Below are 15,082 nucleotides of genomic sequence, written 5' to 3'. Positions count from 1 at the left end.
GGTTGCCAAGAAAGCAATTCCTACTCCAAGGCCAAAACCAGTTCGAGATCTATCAAAAGTCCACCACAGGCCAATGGAGAGTGCAGCCAGTGTGAGACAACTGTATGTTGTTATCAAAGTCCCCTTTAGCGCTGGCATGATTTATACCAACAAAGGCGGCTACGTACCGCATTACACTGGAGCACTCTCTCTTTTTTATTTTTTTAAAAATTCTTTCTTGATTAAGGTATTACATATGTGTCCTTATTCCCCCATTACCCCACCCCCCGCCCCCTCGCTCATGCCCTCAACCCCCCTGTTGTCTGTGTCCATTGGTTAGGCTTATATGCATGCATACAAGTCCTTTGGTTGATCTCTCCTCCTTACCTCCACCCTCCCCTACCTTCCCTCTGAGGTTTGACAGTCTTAAATTTATGTGGTTCTCCTAGGTGCCTGTCAATGCAGGGGTATAATAACCCAATCACCGTAGAAATCCCCCACCTCCACCATCTTCTAAAATCATTAGCTAGCTTAATCTCTTAAGTAAATTACACCTCACTTGGGCCGATATTAAATTTTACTTTTATTCTGTGGCCCACGGATACATTCTGGCTCTGGATAATCCACAGTGGATGATTGACACACAAATGAAGAACCATTTGCATGTGATGCAATCTGGGAAGAGTCTAAAGTTGTACAATTTAGCACCACCTAGAGGCAAGCCTATAGTTCAGAACAGTGACTTTCCTGAGCTCAGTAAGTGGCTGAACTGATTTCCTTCAAATCAGTACTCAGTTAAATGAGAAGCAATGGCTAGGATACCTACTGGCTGATTCCACCTCATCATGCTGGCACAATGACTAGAATTTAAGGAATAATATATGAAGTAAGATCATTTAGGACCACCAAAGAACTGACAAGGGAACCGCAAGGCTGTTTGTCCCCAGGAGCCATCCTGGGTTCAGTTTCACGGATGTCCACCAAAGCAGAGCCAATGGTGACCAGACTGAAGATTCAGGGCCCCCTGTTTAAAAACTTCAACCTAAAGTACCCCAGGTCTGCTCTCGAGAATGAAGAAACAAAACTCACATTGAAAGCATCTTTAAAATTATATACTTGAGCCAAACATTTGGGAATAGAAACATCTAGACAAATTGGAGGCAAGAGGGGGGATCGAGCTGTCTTCTAACTCAGGGTTTCACAAAGCAGAAGCAGGGAGCCCAGCAAGTCAGCAAGTTCTCCGCGCGGGCGTGAGGGGGAAACCGCTGGCTTTAATAGAGGTTGGTCTTCTGCATGATGCGAAGGAACTCTTCCTCGTTCACTTCGCCGTCTCCATCCCGGTCCGCTTCGTTGATCATTTCCTGCAGCTCCTCGTCGTTGAGGTTTTCCCCCAGCTCGTTGGCCACGCGCTTCAGGTTTCTGAAAGAGATCTTCCCGGTTTCATCATCGTCAAAGAGCCGGAACGCCCTCAGAATTTCTTCTTTGGTGTCTTTCTCGGCCATCTTTTGCGTCATCACGGCCAAGAAGTCGTCGAAGCTGATTCTCCCGGTGCCTTCCTTGTCCACCTCGGAGACCATCTTCTTCATCTCTTCCTTCTTGGGCTCGAAGCCCAGCGCTCTCATGGCCACCTTCAGCTCCTTCACGTCGATGGTCCCACTCCCATCGGCATCGAAGAGGTCAAACGCTTCACGAACTTCTTGCTTCTGGTCTTCAGTGAGCTCGGGCTTCGGGCCCGCCTTTTTCTTCTGGCTGGTAGAGGCCACACTTGGCTTCCTAACGCTGGAAGCCATCGTCCATCCGGCAGCGGTTACCTTTTTAACGGTGGTCCCCCTGCTCGCGCCCGGGCGTCCCCACCTGGAGCGCGGGCGCAGCCCGGCCTCATTCGTTCCCAAACCCTGTCCGTGCGCTCTCCCGGGAGGCCCTGCTCACCAGCCTTCCGTGGCTGCGAGATCTTATTTCGCTCTAACCCGCAGCTCCCTGAGTGATTACCCCGTTTCCACCAGCGGAGACCCGCTCTGGCACGGGCTGCCTGTCGCCACAGTTGTCCTCCATAGCGCACTGGCACTTGCTCGTCTTTCCAGGCCATTTGTCAGAATCTGCAGAACCAGGTGTATAGGGTTATTGAGAGTCCTCCCTACTAGTTAAAAAAAAAAAAAAAAGCTCTCTTGGTCTGAGATTACTCGAAGGTAAATTTAGGATAATCAAGATTGGGTTTGATCCCTTGGCATTAAATGTGGGGGAAGAAGGAGGAGAGAATATTAAAAGTCACACCATGTGTTGCAATGGACATAAATGGAAAACAGATAAAATGGAAAAAGTTATGTATAAAATTTGTAGAAGTTTGTCTCCTGACATTACGCTCCACAATAATAACACTTCACTGGTTTATTTGGCACACACTGGAATAGGAAATGTAATATCCAACTGCATGATTTACTCCCCGTGTTTCAATTTTATATACTCAGTGTAATTGCACTCGAATAGTGGTCATAATTTCATTCACTAGGCTTTTGATTTGCAGAGACGGGTTGGAATACTGCATTCTGGTATTCAGGCATTTAAAAAAAACCCTCTAGCAGCACATTACTCTCACTGTTTATCATCCAATCATGCCGGGCTAAAACCCACTCTCTGATTACCCTGCTTGGCAGTGGACACGGGCAGATGATGCAGAGCAGGTTGGGACTCAAAATTGCCTCCTGAGAATGGAGAGGCAAGAGGAAACTGGAAGCCTTTTAAATAAAAAGAAAGAAAAAAGTAAGGCCATAAAGGAATTGCCTTTAGAATTGCTCTATATTTCTTTAACTTTTATTAACAGTTAAAAAAAAAAGCTGACTTTTTTTTTGCATTATTAAAAAAAATCTCAATTTATCTCTACTTAACCTGTTACAAGAGGGCATTTTCAAGAATTGTTGTTTTTTGTTTTTGTTTTTTAACAGTTTTTGTATCACCAGCATCTAGAAGAGTGCTTGACATACACTAGGCAAATTAATAAATATTTTTTGAATACATGAATGAAAATTAATGTTGGTCTTAAAATACTTCTGATTTTTCAAAATAAACAAAAGTCCCCAAAGATTTAATTATGCTAGGAGTATTTTACAAATTATGTGTTGTTTTTATTTTTTAAACTTTAAAAAATTATATTTTTATTGATTTCAAAGAGGAAGGGAGAAGGAGAAAGAGATAGAAACATCAATGATGAGAGAGAATCATTCATCAGTTGCCCACTGCATGCCCTCTACTAGGGATCGAGCCTGCAACTCGGGCATTTGCCCTGACTGGAATCGAACCGTGACCAGGTCCTGGATCATAGGTCGATACTCAACCACTGAGCCACGCCAGCTGGGCTGTGTTGTTTTTATTTATTTTATTTTGAGGGGCTGTGTTATTTTTAAATTAGTGACCAGATTTTGTTTACATGGCATGCTTAATTAGCCAGGTCTGACTACCTGCCCTAGCCCATATGTGACTTAATGGACAGAGGGCCTGGGCACAGGATTTCTAAAGGTCAAAGAATTTTACTTAGGATCCTCACCCCCACCCCAAGCACTTGTTACAGAGGTGTTAATGCAGAGTGGACTTGGGCAAGTAGGCACTCCAGCTGCCAATTTTCCAACACTGCCAATCCTGCTGCTTTCTTGACCAGGTCAAAAAACCTGGGATCTTATCCTAAACCCATGCTTTATTACCTCTGTGCCCTTGAGAAAGTCAGTGAACCTCCCAGACTCAGTTGAAGCATCTGCAAAGTGGGTATAATAATACAGCTTCCTTGCATGTTCAGGGAGCTACTCCAGGGACAGTCCTCTAGTGGGTCAAAAAGGGATGGGAAATTGTTAGTTGAAGCTGAATTCCTCCCAGACATTGTTCATTTCTTTTGACACTGCTCCTTGCCCAAATTCAAGCCAAGCTATGCTGTGTTGGGAAAAAAACTGAAGGATAGAGGCTGCCTTATACAGAGTTACATTTGGGACGAGCTGAGCTCTAAGCACAATGGTTGTCATGGTTTCCAGATGTGTGCAATCAACAGTCACAACGTAGGGCCACCAAGAGCTCCCTTTTTTGGAAAAAGCACTCTCAATCAGAGTCGGCTCTTGGTGGAGAGTTACTTTATGTTCATAATCTGTCATCTGGTGTAAAAAGGGAGGAAAATTTACATTGATTGCATGCCTAGGATTGAACTTGCTCCTCACATTTGCTGTCCTTTTTCATCGTTGCCATCATTTCCCATTTTGCAGATGGAAAAAAAAAAAGAGGCCAAGGAGAGGTTTGTAACATATCCAACGGTACTCGGCCAATAAATGGTCACTCTGGGATTTAAACCTTGGCCTGTCTGAGTCCAATGCTGAGGCTTTGTTTGCATCATGCTGCCTTCTCCAAAAGTTGATACTATTACCAAAATGTAGTATCACTGGGAGGATGTGATACTGACTTTCTTCCCTAAACCTAACAAGAATTAAATATCTTGCCTAGAAATGTTTTAACAAGATTTTGGAGGATCTCAGACAGGGTCCCATTCTGGGGCAATTCATGGAGAGAGAGAGCAGTATGTGTGGTATTTACGTTCGTTCATCTTTAAATCTGCTTCACGTCATTCCCTGCTTTCAGCGCCAGGTATAAGTTTAGTGGCAAACGGTCTGGGCAAAGTGCACTTAATTGGCATTAGTGAGAGTCTATATTGCAGTGTGAAAATCAGTTTAATTGCTTTAATGTCACTTTTCAAGTTCTAATAAGACTGACATAAAGTAAATGAGATGTCCTGGAAAAATCGATGGATAGGAACAATTTTGTTTCGTTTTGTCTTGTTTCTTGCACTTAAAATTCTTCGTACAAGAATGTCCTAGGTAATATACCAAATCAGCAGTTGATTATCTGAGAGGGGGGAAAAGAGATGGTTGTTTAAATCTGGTCATGGAAGCTTAACAGCTGGGAGGGAGGAAAAAAGAGGTGCTGGAGTTTCACAACAGGGTCTGGGGTCAGCTGAGACCAAGAGAAAGGACCCATACAGTTTGCTTATTCTCATTGTTTGGTTTTCTATTTGACTTGCATGGCATGAAAAATGCGAGCCTTGAGAGCCTTTTAAAATTTAAGTTGCACTCAGCAAATTCAGCAAATTCCAGGTACCACCCAAGGCAGAAAACATGCATAATAAAGTTTCTTTATTGCTACCTGTTTACTTTCCAACACATGCAGAACAGAGAACATACAAATGCTTGACACGTCTACTAAGCAGGACAACTGTGCCAGGGTGGTGGAGGGGTGACCCCCCAACCAACAATAACAGAACGAAACGATTTATTCTTGAATATGTGAAGCCATTTACAAGAACTGGACTGAGCAGCAAGCGTTTTACAATCCCGGTGGTCTTTGAGTGAGATTATGAAGTTCAGTACAGTGACTCAGCCCAGGACTTTTTGGCAAGCCCAGGAACAGACTTAAGTGTCCAGCCAAGGGCTACATAATTTCTCATTCCACAAACCCCAGAAATAAAGAAATACTCCTCTCAGATATAAAAGCAGACTGTGTTTTAGAAAAGAACTTACCAGAATCGCACTCTGCTTCCCAAACTTTCACCCAAATACTCCTGGTAGGAAAGGAGATCTAAAGCACTTCCTTGGGACCCAGAGAAACATTTGGAAAAAGCCCCTAACAGCATGAACTGTCTTTATAAGCCCGTGTTTTCTCTTTAAAAAAATGAATTGTTCTGCTCTGTCGCACATTTGCTGGTTTCATGATGGTTTCGAATGACTGACCATTGAGCAAATTTAATTCCCTTGGAAAAAAAACGCACTGTGCGTATGTTGTGACTTTACGTGTATCCCGAGGACATGACCAGAGGTTAGTAGCACTTACATTCTTTAGAAAACTCGATCTAATGTGGAGCTTGAGGTGAAAAAATAAAGAAAGAAAGAAAGAAAGAAAGAAAGAAAGAAAGAAAGAAAGAAAGAAAGAGCGAGCAGCGATGTTCTCCTCCCCACCCAACCAAGTTCCTCTCTCCTTATCCACCATTTGGATTTGGGAGTCAAAGAAGAGAGAGGAAGGACCTGAGGAGCAGAGAAAGGAAGGCGAATGGATCTCCGGAGCATTTTGAACGTGAGAGGTAAAGTGAAAAGAAATGCATCCCACAAAAGAACCACTGCCTGCTCATCCCAGAGCCTAAATTAGCCAAGTAAGCTGCATGTTAAGAGTGTATTTAAGGATTGCTTTGATGGAAACAAACTGAGAAAAGACACAATCTATGTTGATACAAATTCAAAGCAGAACCTCCCAGGATTTATGATCCAGCAGTTCACCACGCTGTAAGAAACGTGCAGAGGGCCCACCAAGTGCAGGCGTACAGAAGAAAATGCAGAACCAAGAGGCCTGGGAGTGGCTTACCTGGATTTTTAAAGTATCTCAGAGGCTAAGCTGTTGGTTTATTCTTGGGTCCACCTTCTTTCATTCCCTAAGAGACTTCAGCTTCTAAAGCTGACTCCTCTGTTAAACTGAGGAAAATTTTCCGCTCACTGAAGGTGAAAAGGTCAAAAGCCCTCAGGGGTGTTAGTAACACAGAATGAGCCAAGTAAGCTGCATGTTAAGAGTGTATTTAAGGATTAGCAGAAACCTTGAGAGTTTGTGCCCTTTTAAAATACATTGAAATTCAAATTAAAAAACAAAACAAACAAATGTGCAGGCCCAAGAAAACAGATCTTGTGGAAAACAGGTCAGGCAGAACTTGGCCTGTGGGCTGCATGTTCTTCCTCCAGCCCTTGTATTGGCCACTTCTTCTGCTGGGGTTCAGATAGCAAGGATACATTTTAGAGAGAATGACAGAGCCAGAGGGAGAACTGAATTCTAGCCCAAAGTCTCATCATGCCTAGTGCCTTTTTTCTTAATATATTTTTATTGATTTCATAGATGAAGGGAGCGGGAGAGAGAGATAGAAACGTCAATGATGAGAGAGAATCATTGATCGGCTGCCTCCTGCACGCCCCCTACTGGGGATTGAGCCCACAACCAGGGCATATGCCCTTAACCAGAATCGAACCTGGGACCTTTCAGTCCGCAGGCCAACGCTCTATCCACTGAGCCAAACCAGCTAGGACATGTCTAGTGCCTTCAGCACAGCATAAATATCTTAGTGACAGATAGAGCATGCTATAGAGACAGCCCACAGGGGAAAGTGAACTACTGCAGATACAGCAATTATTTTGTTTACTTTGCTCCCCTGAACTAGCTTGGAAGGAGAGGAGCTCTCTCTGCTCACCAAGTCGCTGTGTCCTTTTCACCAGCGCCCCTTTGGGCCTAGAAAGCCCCTGTGATTGTCAGTGAGGATAGTCTTGGAGGCTTCCCCTGAGGGCCTGTGCACGGAGGGATCTGTGTAGCTGGGACTCTGACTTCCTGATGCAACAGCCCTCTCCTCCCCAACTTGTTGGGAATTGGGGAAACCAACGGAAAATGACAGTGATGTATGCCTTTTATGAAGAAAGGACTTGCATTAACAAAACATTCTAAGAAGTGGATTTCAAATAAAAAGCAGTTCCATGACTGCAATGTACATTTAAAAATAAGCTTCTGAACTAAATTACAGTTCTACTGCATTTCAAAGTTTAGCAGTTGTGTCAGCAAACAAAACATCAAAAGAAACCAGGAGGTCATGTTCGTCTCTTCTGAAGCAGCAGCTAGAAATCCCTTCCTCAACACGTAACCGTATTACAGCTCCCTCCTGCTAAGCCTGCAAATAGGAAAGGGGGTGCAATTAGGGCCGGAGGAGCCGATGTCGCTCTCATCCTGTCCAACTGGCACCTGACCATCCCCATGGAGGCTTCTCATTAAGACGTGGGTTAAACATCTTTTGAAACTCAGTGGGTTCAGCACCCAGAATTGCTGGCCTTTCTACTTTCCATCATGTTCCCCATTTGCTACTTTGCATCTGCAAAGTCCTTTCCAAATTCCTTTGGTTTCTGGATCATCCTTATCTGAAATCCATGTTCTTTTGTTTTTTTCCTTTGGCAACACTCAGGATTCCTTTTGCCCTGAATGCTGTGCATGACACAAAGCTTAGAATGGGAAACTGGGTCATTTCTTGTGCTATTGTTTTCAATTACACCTCATACACAGTGTTTGCCTGCCAGGGTGATCTCAGGCCCCATGGCATTAGTGGGAGCCCATAGTTTGTTAATTTTAAAGTTCCCCACGTCCTCTAAGAACAGATTTCATACAGGCGCTTTGAAAAATAATATTTTAAGGATAACAGACGGGAATGAGGCAAGGGGAGAAAGAGGAAGCAAGTGAGCTCTCAGATATAAACTCACACTTCAAACTCATCTACCAAGTTCAATTGAAAAAGGCGGGAGGATATGCATGACACCACAGACCTGTCTCTGTGAATTTATCGACAATTGTGAGTAGTTGGTGAGTCCTAAGGAAGTGACAGGCCGTATTTAGACTCTTTTTCTGCGTTAAAAGTGAACATCCTAAGTTCCCAACACAGTCGAATTTTAGAAACTAAAGCATAAACAATATATTTTATGCTTACATATTATTCTAAATGAAGGAAAGGATGCTTTAGAATTTCTGATTCATCAAGGATTAATTTAGAATATACAAAAACAAATACATTTGAACTTAGTATGCGGGCACTCCAGAAATTTACAAGGCTAGGATTAATGCCTAGATAAATGTAACAAGGTTAAGAGCAATTTCAGGAATTGTATTCATTATCTTAGTAGAAAGCAGTTGTGTGGGGTTCAGAATGAGTCTCCCCAAAAGGTGCCACTCTGGCATGCAAATTATTTCTAGCTGAAATAACCTGGCCTTCCCTTTTACTGCCTAAAAGAATTTAAGATGGAGGGCCTGCTCCTGGAAGAGAGCTGTCATCATAGGTAACTATAGTCTAATCTGAAATAGGTACAGTAGACAGGGAGGAACCTAGAAAAGCCCATTTGATCAGAGTCCTCTCTGTGTCCCACTTTTTTCAAGAAGGCCCAGCAAACATTTATTTACTAAACATTAACTCTTTTATCCCCTTGTAAATTTGCCTTACTTCCTTGAAGTCCTAGGCCCCTGCTTCCCCTTCTTGGTCCCAAATGACACATATACCTCATTTTGCCTCACTGTCTTTGGAATTTTTATGCTAACATATTAAAATTTGATTTTTCCCCCCTGTTAATCTGCCTTATGTTATTTTAATAATGGTACCAGTCAGAGGAACCAAGAGGGAAAGGGGAAGGTTTCCCCATCCCCAACACTGCTCATGGTTTTTCCAGTGTTCATTCCACCTCTGCCAGCACCTATGGCAGCCCCGATGAGGGGAGATATTGCAGCTATACAGCACATTTTAATCTGAAATGAGGTGTCTAAATGATGCTGGTGGTATCTATAAATATAAAAGCCTAAGCGACCGTCCGACCATCCGACTGGTAGCTGTGACACACAATGACCACCAGGGGGCAGACACTCAACACAGGAGCAGCCAAGCTGCCATGACTTGGCAGCTGTGGTTCTTGGGTGACGCACCTGGAACCAGAGAGGAGGGAGCCTGTTTCTGGGGTGCGTCATCTGAGAACCACCCTCTCGCAATCCGAGACCCCTCAGGGGATGTCGGAGAGCCGGTTTCAGCCCGATCCCCACAGGCCAGGCTGAGGGACCCCACCTGTGCACGAATCTATGCACCGGGCCTCTAGGGTACATATACATATTTAGGACGATATGACCCATGTACACAGAGCACAAGTGTGGTGGTGGGGAGGCCTGAGAGTGGGCTCAGAGCCTTTGAATGTCAGCCCCACTAGCTACAGGATCTCAGACAAGCTAAGCTTCAAATTCCTATAAAATGGGTGGAAAAGCATTTAGTTCATAGGGTTGCAGTGATGACGTTTAATGAGATAAACCATGTAAAGTGTTTAATACTACACCTGGCCCTCTGGAAATGCTCAGTAAATTTAGTTCTTTATGGTTTGCAAAGCACTTCTGTAGACACATACTATCTGTTCCACATCTCAGAAAGCCTACAATGTTCATTTCATTATTACCATTTTATCAGTGAAGCAAGCCAGGTCAGAGACTCAGCTGTTTCCCTGTTCACACAGCAAGCGGCAGAGCAAGGACTCAACCCATCTTCTGATCTCCACTCCAATGCTCTCCCTGTATGGTCTCCCCTTTTAAGCATAAAGTAGGGGAACTTATTTTAGACCTTTTAAGTCCAAGAGAATATCAAAGCTTAAGTCTTTATTTATTTCGATTTAGGCTAACAGGTAAAGCCTGGGTTATTGACCCAAACCGACCTGGGTTCAAATCCCAGCTCCGGCACTTTCAGGTTGTGCAACTTTGGACAAGTTGCCCCACTTCTCTGTACCGATCTCCTCCTTCATGGTGTGGCACAATCTTCCCTTTGGTCACTATATGCATTTTGAAGGAACATTCTACTGTATTTAAGGCTCTGTCAAGTTTAGTCACTTATTAGCTATTAGCTATAAAATTTAATTAATTCATGGGTGTATTTTATATGTAGGCTATTTCAGTTCTCCTTAAGAATTGGTGTGATACATTGATATAAATTAATCGTACTTGTATTAAAGTACCATCTTTGCATTGCTTCAGCTTAAAACACACTTTTCCAAGGCAAGAATATGTCTATTTAATAAAGTATTTAGAGGAGCCATGTTTCAGTGCCAATGCCACCCAGTTAACTCAATGATTCAGTACCAAATTGCTGGACCTTTCTTCAGTGTCATGGACTGAGCCACACGTGGTGTCGTTTTCAAAGTGATTGTCATGGCTTTCAACTGATTCCTGACACCTACAATTTTTATTCACTGTCTAAAAAATCTCTTCAGTTTGATGTTTACAAAGGTATAATTACCAGACTTTCCTTTTGTATTTGTTTTTAAAAACAGCTGGTTAACACGTGTACAGTCCAACTTCACCTGGCTAAACAGATAGTTCCAGGTACCAAGCTCCTTTGATATAATTGCTCCAGCCACCCCAGGCTGTTTGCCCTTGTTATGTGGTCTGAGACAGCTCCCGCCACAGGCATCTTAGCCAGCAGGAAGGGAGAGGTATCATGCCCCTCATAAGCACCATTTCACGTCCTCTCAGCCCTACCTAATCACTACTATGAGGCCCAGAGTTGTGCAGGTTTTGCCAGTTTACACAGTTGCATCCTGGTAGTACCTCACCTTGGCCCAGGCTCCAAGCCTCTCACTTTTTCTTATGGGACTTCTTAGACATTACAACAAGTACAACCCAATAGTGTAGGAGAGTTTTGACCAATGACTTTGACCACGGCAGATGAATATCAATGGATATCCCCCGCTTGGGTCTCCTCATCAGAAGATCCTATGGAATTGAGCACCAGTCACCTATAACAGTGCCAACTCAGTAACTTATTCTTGTATTGGCTCTCCCTCCTTCCTTGTGACACTCTTCCATATCACCCTTACTCCTGCCCCCTGGAATCACTTCCCAAATAAACATACAGTCAAGCTTTAACTTCAGATTCTACTCCCAGGGGAGCCCAACCTGAGAGAGGAGAGCAGACAAGAGTTCCATCCCTTCTGCTCACATCCATTAACCACATGTAGCTGCAAGGGAGGCTAACAAGTGAATTCTTTATTCTGGGTGGCCACGCGACAAGTTCAAAAATCTATTATTATGGATGAAGACTCTGCACATGACTCATGTGCCTATTCCTCTTAGTTAGACAAATGTGAGTTTGCAAAATACATCTTGGATAAACCAGAGGTTATGACCACTGAACTAAGAGACCTGAGTTTTGTCCCTATTCTTCAACTTATTTTCTGTGTGAACGTGGGCAAGTTGCTTACGTCTTCTGCACCTATATTTCCTCATTTGTACAATGGAGATAGTAATAACTCCCTTTTCTGGGTGTCTGTGAGAAAACTGAGATTGCAGTCAGGAAATCGCTTTACGACATATAAAAGATGATGTAAATATAGGTTGGTTTTGGTTACTGTATAAGTGTAAAAAGCCAGTGATGAGATGATTCGTTCTGTTCTGTTACTATAGTACCAGACAGATACACCTGCCTGTGATGTAATCCAGTTCACCCCATCGGTGGGTGAACGCGCCAGGCCCACCATCCTGGGAAACGATGACCAGCATCCTGTGAACATTTGCTGCTTAAAAGTTTGTGCTGACGTGTGCTCTTACAGATGATCTCTCTTCATTTCATCATGATTTCTTTCTCTTCCAAAGTTCATCTACTTCTGGAGTTTATCCTTTTAAAATTAAGTCTAACGAGAAGAAAGGAGGGGTGGGGAGTGACTCATGATTCTTGTTATATGAACCTGAGGGACAAAACTGCATTCTCTCTCCCCATCAATAACCTAAACTTTCAAACATGTAGGAATAGTTAAGGATTCCTTCTGGACTATTTTAAGGAGCAAATTTATTAGTTCTATAGGATCTCGTAATCTTGAGGTATTTAGGAAAACGACATTCTTTGGATTCTGGAACCCTGGCTGTTTCCTTGAGCTACTTCAAACAACACAGCTTGTGCTGACAGGGCACTCTGTGGGCCAGCAGTGTTGTTGAATTGTAAGTAAATAATCTTGAAACAAATCCGTGGTTGACACACTGTCATATTATGTTTACTGCTCCAGAGGGGGGATTTATTCTGAGGATATTGAAAAATTCCATTGCTGTTTGAGGGAAGTGACAATCAGAATCACCCATAAATTAAAGTGACTGCCCTCTGTACATAGATATGGTCCAAAACATTGCACACACACACGAAAATGTCATAAGCGAAATAGAACAGTGCTGGATAAAAATATATAACGTTGCTAAATAAAAACAGATACTGTGGATCTGACAGATGTTTAAATTGCCAAGTTTGGCTTCAGCTAGCATCGTGCTTCTCCCAGGATTAATAAACATGGGAGTCCTGAAGTAGAGCAGAAAAAGTAACTGCAGTTCAACTGCATCCTGCTTTGTTTTAGCATAGATTTCATGATGCGATTTAGGTTGCTTTTTAAAATGGTGTAATATTTAATGAGCCAGATATTTCTCTTTTTCTGCAAGAAGAGCATTCATATTGTAGTGTTCTAAAAACCAGGACCTTCTTTGCCATCTCCATGTCCCCCATGTCTGGTCCACTCTGGGGTTGGCCTGGTGGGTGTTGGTGAGAGCAGCTTTTTATGAAGTAGGGACAGATACTCAGGTGCGGTAGCCATCAGCCACAGTCCTTTATTTCAGCAGAAACTTCTCTAGGATAACTCATCTAAGTCACAGCAGCATGTAATTACAGAAAATCAAGAACAAAACTAGGATTAAACTACAATATCTCCTTGTGCACATAAGAGCCTCCCTCTGACACCTTCTGCAATCTTTTAAATAGGAAGCATGTTCTTCTTTGTGATGATTTTTCCTATGTATAATGACGGTCTTAGAGATATGAAGAATAAGTAGGTTCTTCCACAATGTGGGATATTCAGCAGAGGGACAGTTCAGCAGGTGGAATGAACCAGAGTACTGCAAACAATCACCACACTGAGGAGGCTGCCTCTATAAACAGGGGAGGAGGGGCTCCCCTCGCCCTGCAGGTCACAGAGAGTCTTTGGAGGAGGCCCTTCTCCAGCCCATCTGACGGAGTGACTGTGAATCGTCCAGGAGGACAGATGAGCAGCAAACTTGTAGGTAGAGGAAATAACACGTGCAGAGTGGAAGCAAGAAAGTGAACAGCGAGTTCAGAGCCTCTTCTGCCTTCGTGGCATCCCCCGAGGGCTCCCGGACTGCCACAGGGCTTAGGCCAGGCTGAGAGACCCCCCCTGAGTGCACGAATTTCGTGCACTGGGCCTCTAGTATTAGAAAAAACACCATGATTGAACTAAAGGGAGAGAGGAAGAGGAAAATAAGGAGGCAGAAAGGGAGAGAGGATGCTACCAGTATCTTCTTCCCTCCAGTTTCCCTGAAATTTGGGCTAATCATTTTCTACACACACCTCTCTCCTCTCTCTCTCTCTCTCTCTCTCTCTCTCTCTCTCTCTCTCTCTTTCTCTGTGTGTGTGTTTACCATATGTAAATTTGAACCTTTAAACAATTTTTTTTGCCTATTTGTGAACTTTTCATATAAATAGAATCACACTGAAATATTCTTTTGTGACTTTTTCTACTTCAACGTGATTTTTTTGAGATTCATCCCTGTTGATGCAGGTCTACTTGTGTAGATCACTCATTTTCACTGCATTATAGTATTTCATATGAATCTACAATAATTTATTTATTCTATTGTTGATGGACATTTGGCTTGCTTTTAGTGTCCTTCCCCACCGCCATATGCTCCTAAGAATATTAATGTACTGGTCCTTAGTGTATATGTTCAAGAATTTCTAAGAGTAAATTGCTTATGTATGCATATTTATGTATGCAAATTTGTTTTCTAAAGGAGTGTATCATTTTACATCCCTACTAGCTCTTTACAATAGTTCCTACCATACTATGTCTTGTCTGACTTTTGAATTTTTGTCCTTTGGTACATTTAATGTTTTTCCCTGATTGATAATGGGTAAGCATCTTTTTATATGATTATGGGCCATTTGTGTTTTCTCTTTTATGAATATCTGGTTTTGCATATTATTATTTTTTGTCTTTTTCTTGATGATTCATAGGAATTCTTTACATATTTTGGGTACTAAAGCTTATTCATTTATAGAATGTCTGCAAAGAAGGCTGCCAGCAATTTCCCATCTCTGCAGGCGCACACTATCTTCATCAAGAGCTAGGGTCTATGCCCTGGTCAGTTTGGCTCAATGGTTAGAGCATCGGCCCGTGGACCAAAGGGTCGCTGGTTTGATTCCCAATCCAGGGCACATACATGGGTTGCAGGTTTGATCCCTGACCCTGGTGAGGGTGCATGCAGGAGGCAACCAATTGATGTGTCTCTCTCATGTCAATGTTTCTCTCTCCTTCTCTCTTGGTCTCTCTCTCCCTCTCCCTCTCTTTTCCTCCCTCTCTTCCACTGTCTCTAAAAAAACCAATGGAAAAAATATCCTCAGGTGAGGATTAACAAAAACAAAACAAAAACAAAGCACAAAAAAGAGCTAGGGTCTATAGCTTCTCTTCCTCTTGGATCTGAGCTGATCCCATGTATTGCTTTGATC

The 15,082-nt window shown here is 42.9% G+C and overlaps 1 protein-coding gene across 1 annotated transcript; it reads right to left on the bottom strand.

Moving 5' to 3' along the window:
• Window positions 1–1,250: 1,250 nt before the first annotated feature.
• Window positions 1,251–1,778, bottom strand: CETN1 (centrin, EF-hand protein, 1). Its single transcript, XM_005861612.2, has one exon. The coding sequence runs from the start codon at window positions 1,767–1,769 to the stop codon at window positions 1,251–1,253; it is 519 nt and encodes a 172-aa protein (XP_005861674.1). The 5' UTR covers window positions 1,770–1,778.
• Window positions 1,779–15,082: the final 13,304 nt, after the last annotated feature.

This window comes from Myotis brandtii, unplaced genomic scaffold (assembly GCF_000412655.1).
Source record: "Myotis brandtii unplaced genomic scaffold, ASM41265v1 scaffold154, whole genome shotgun sequence".
Taxonomy (NCBI): Eukaryota; Metazoa; Chordata; class Mammalia; order Chiroptera; family Vespertilionidae; genus Myotis; species Myotis brandtii.
Note: the sequence above shows the minus strand (reverse complement) of the source record. Positions and strands in the feature narration are given on the sequence as shown.

Bases quoted from the DNA above. Each gene is read 5' to 3' on its own strand.
- CETN1 (XM_005861612.2), bottom strand. From the start codon at position 1,769: ATGGCTTCCAGCGTTAGGAAGCCAAGTGTGGCCTCTACCAGCCAGAAG.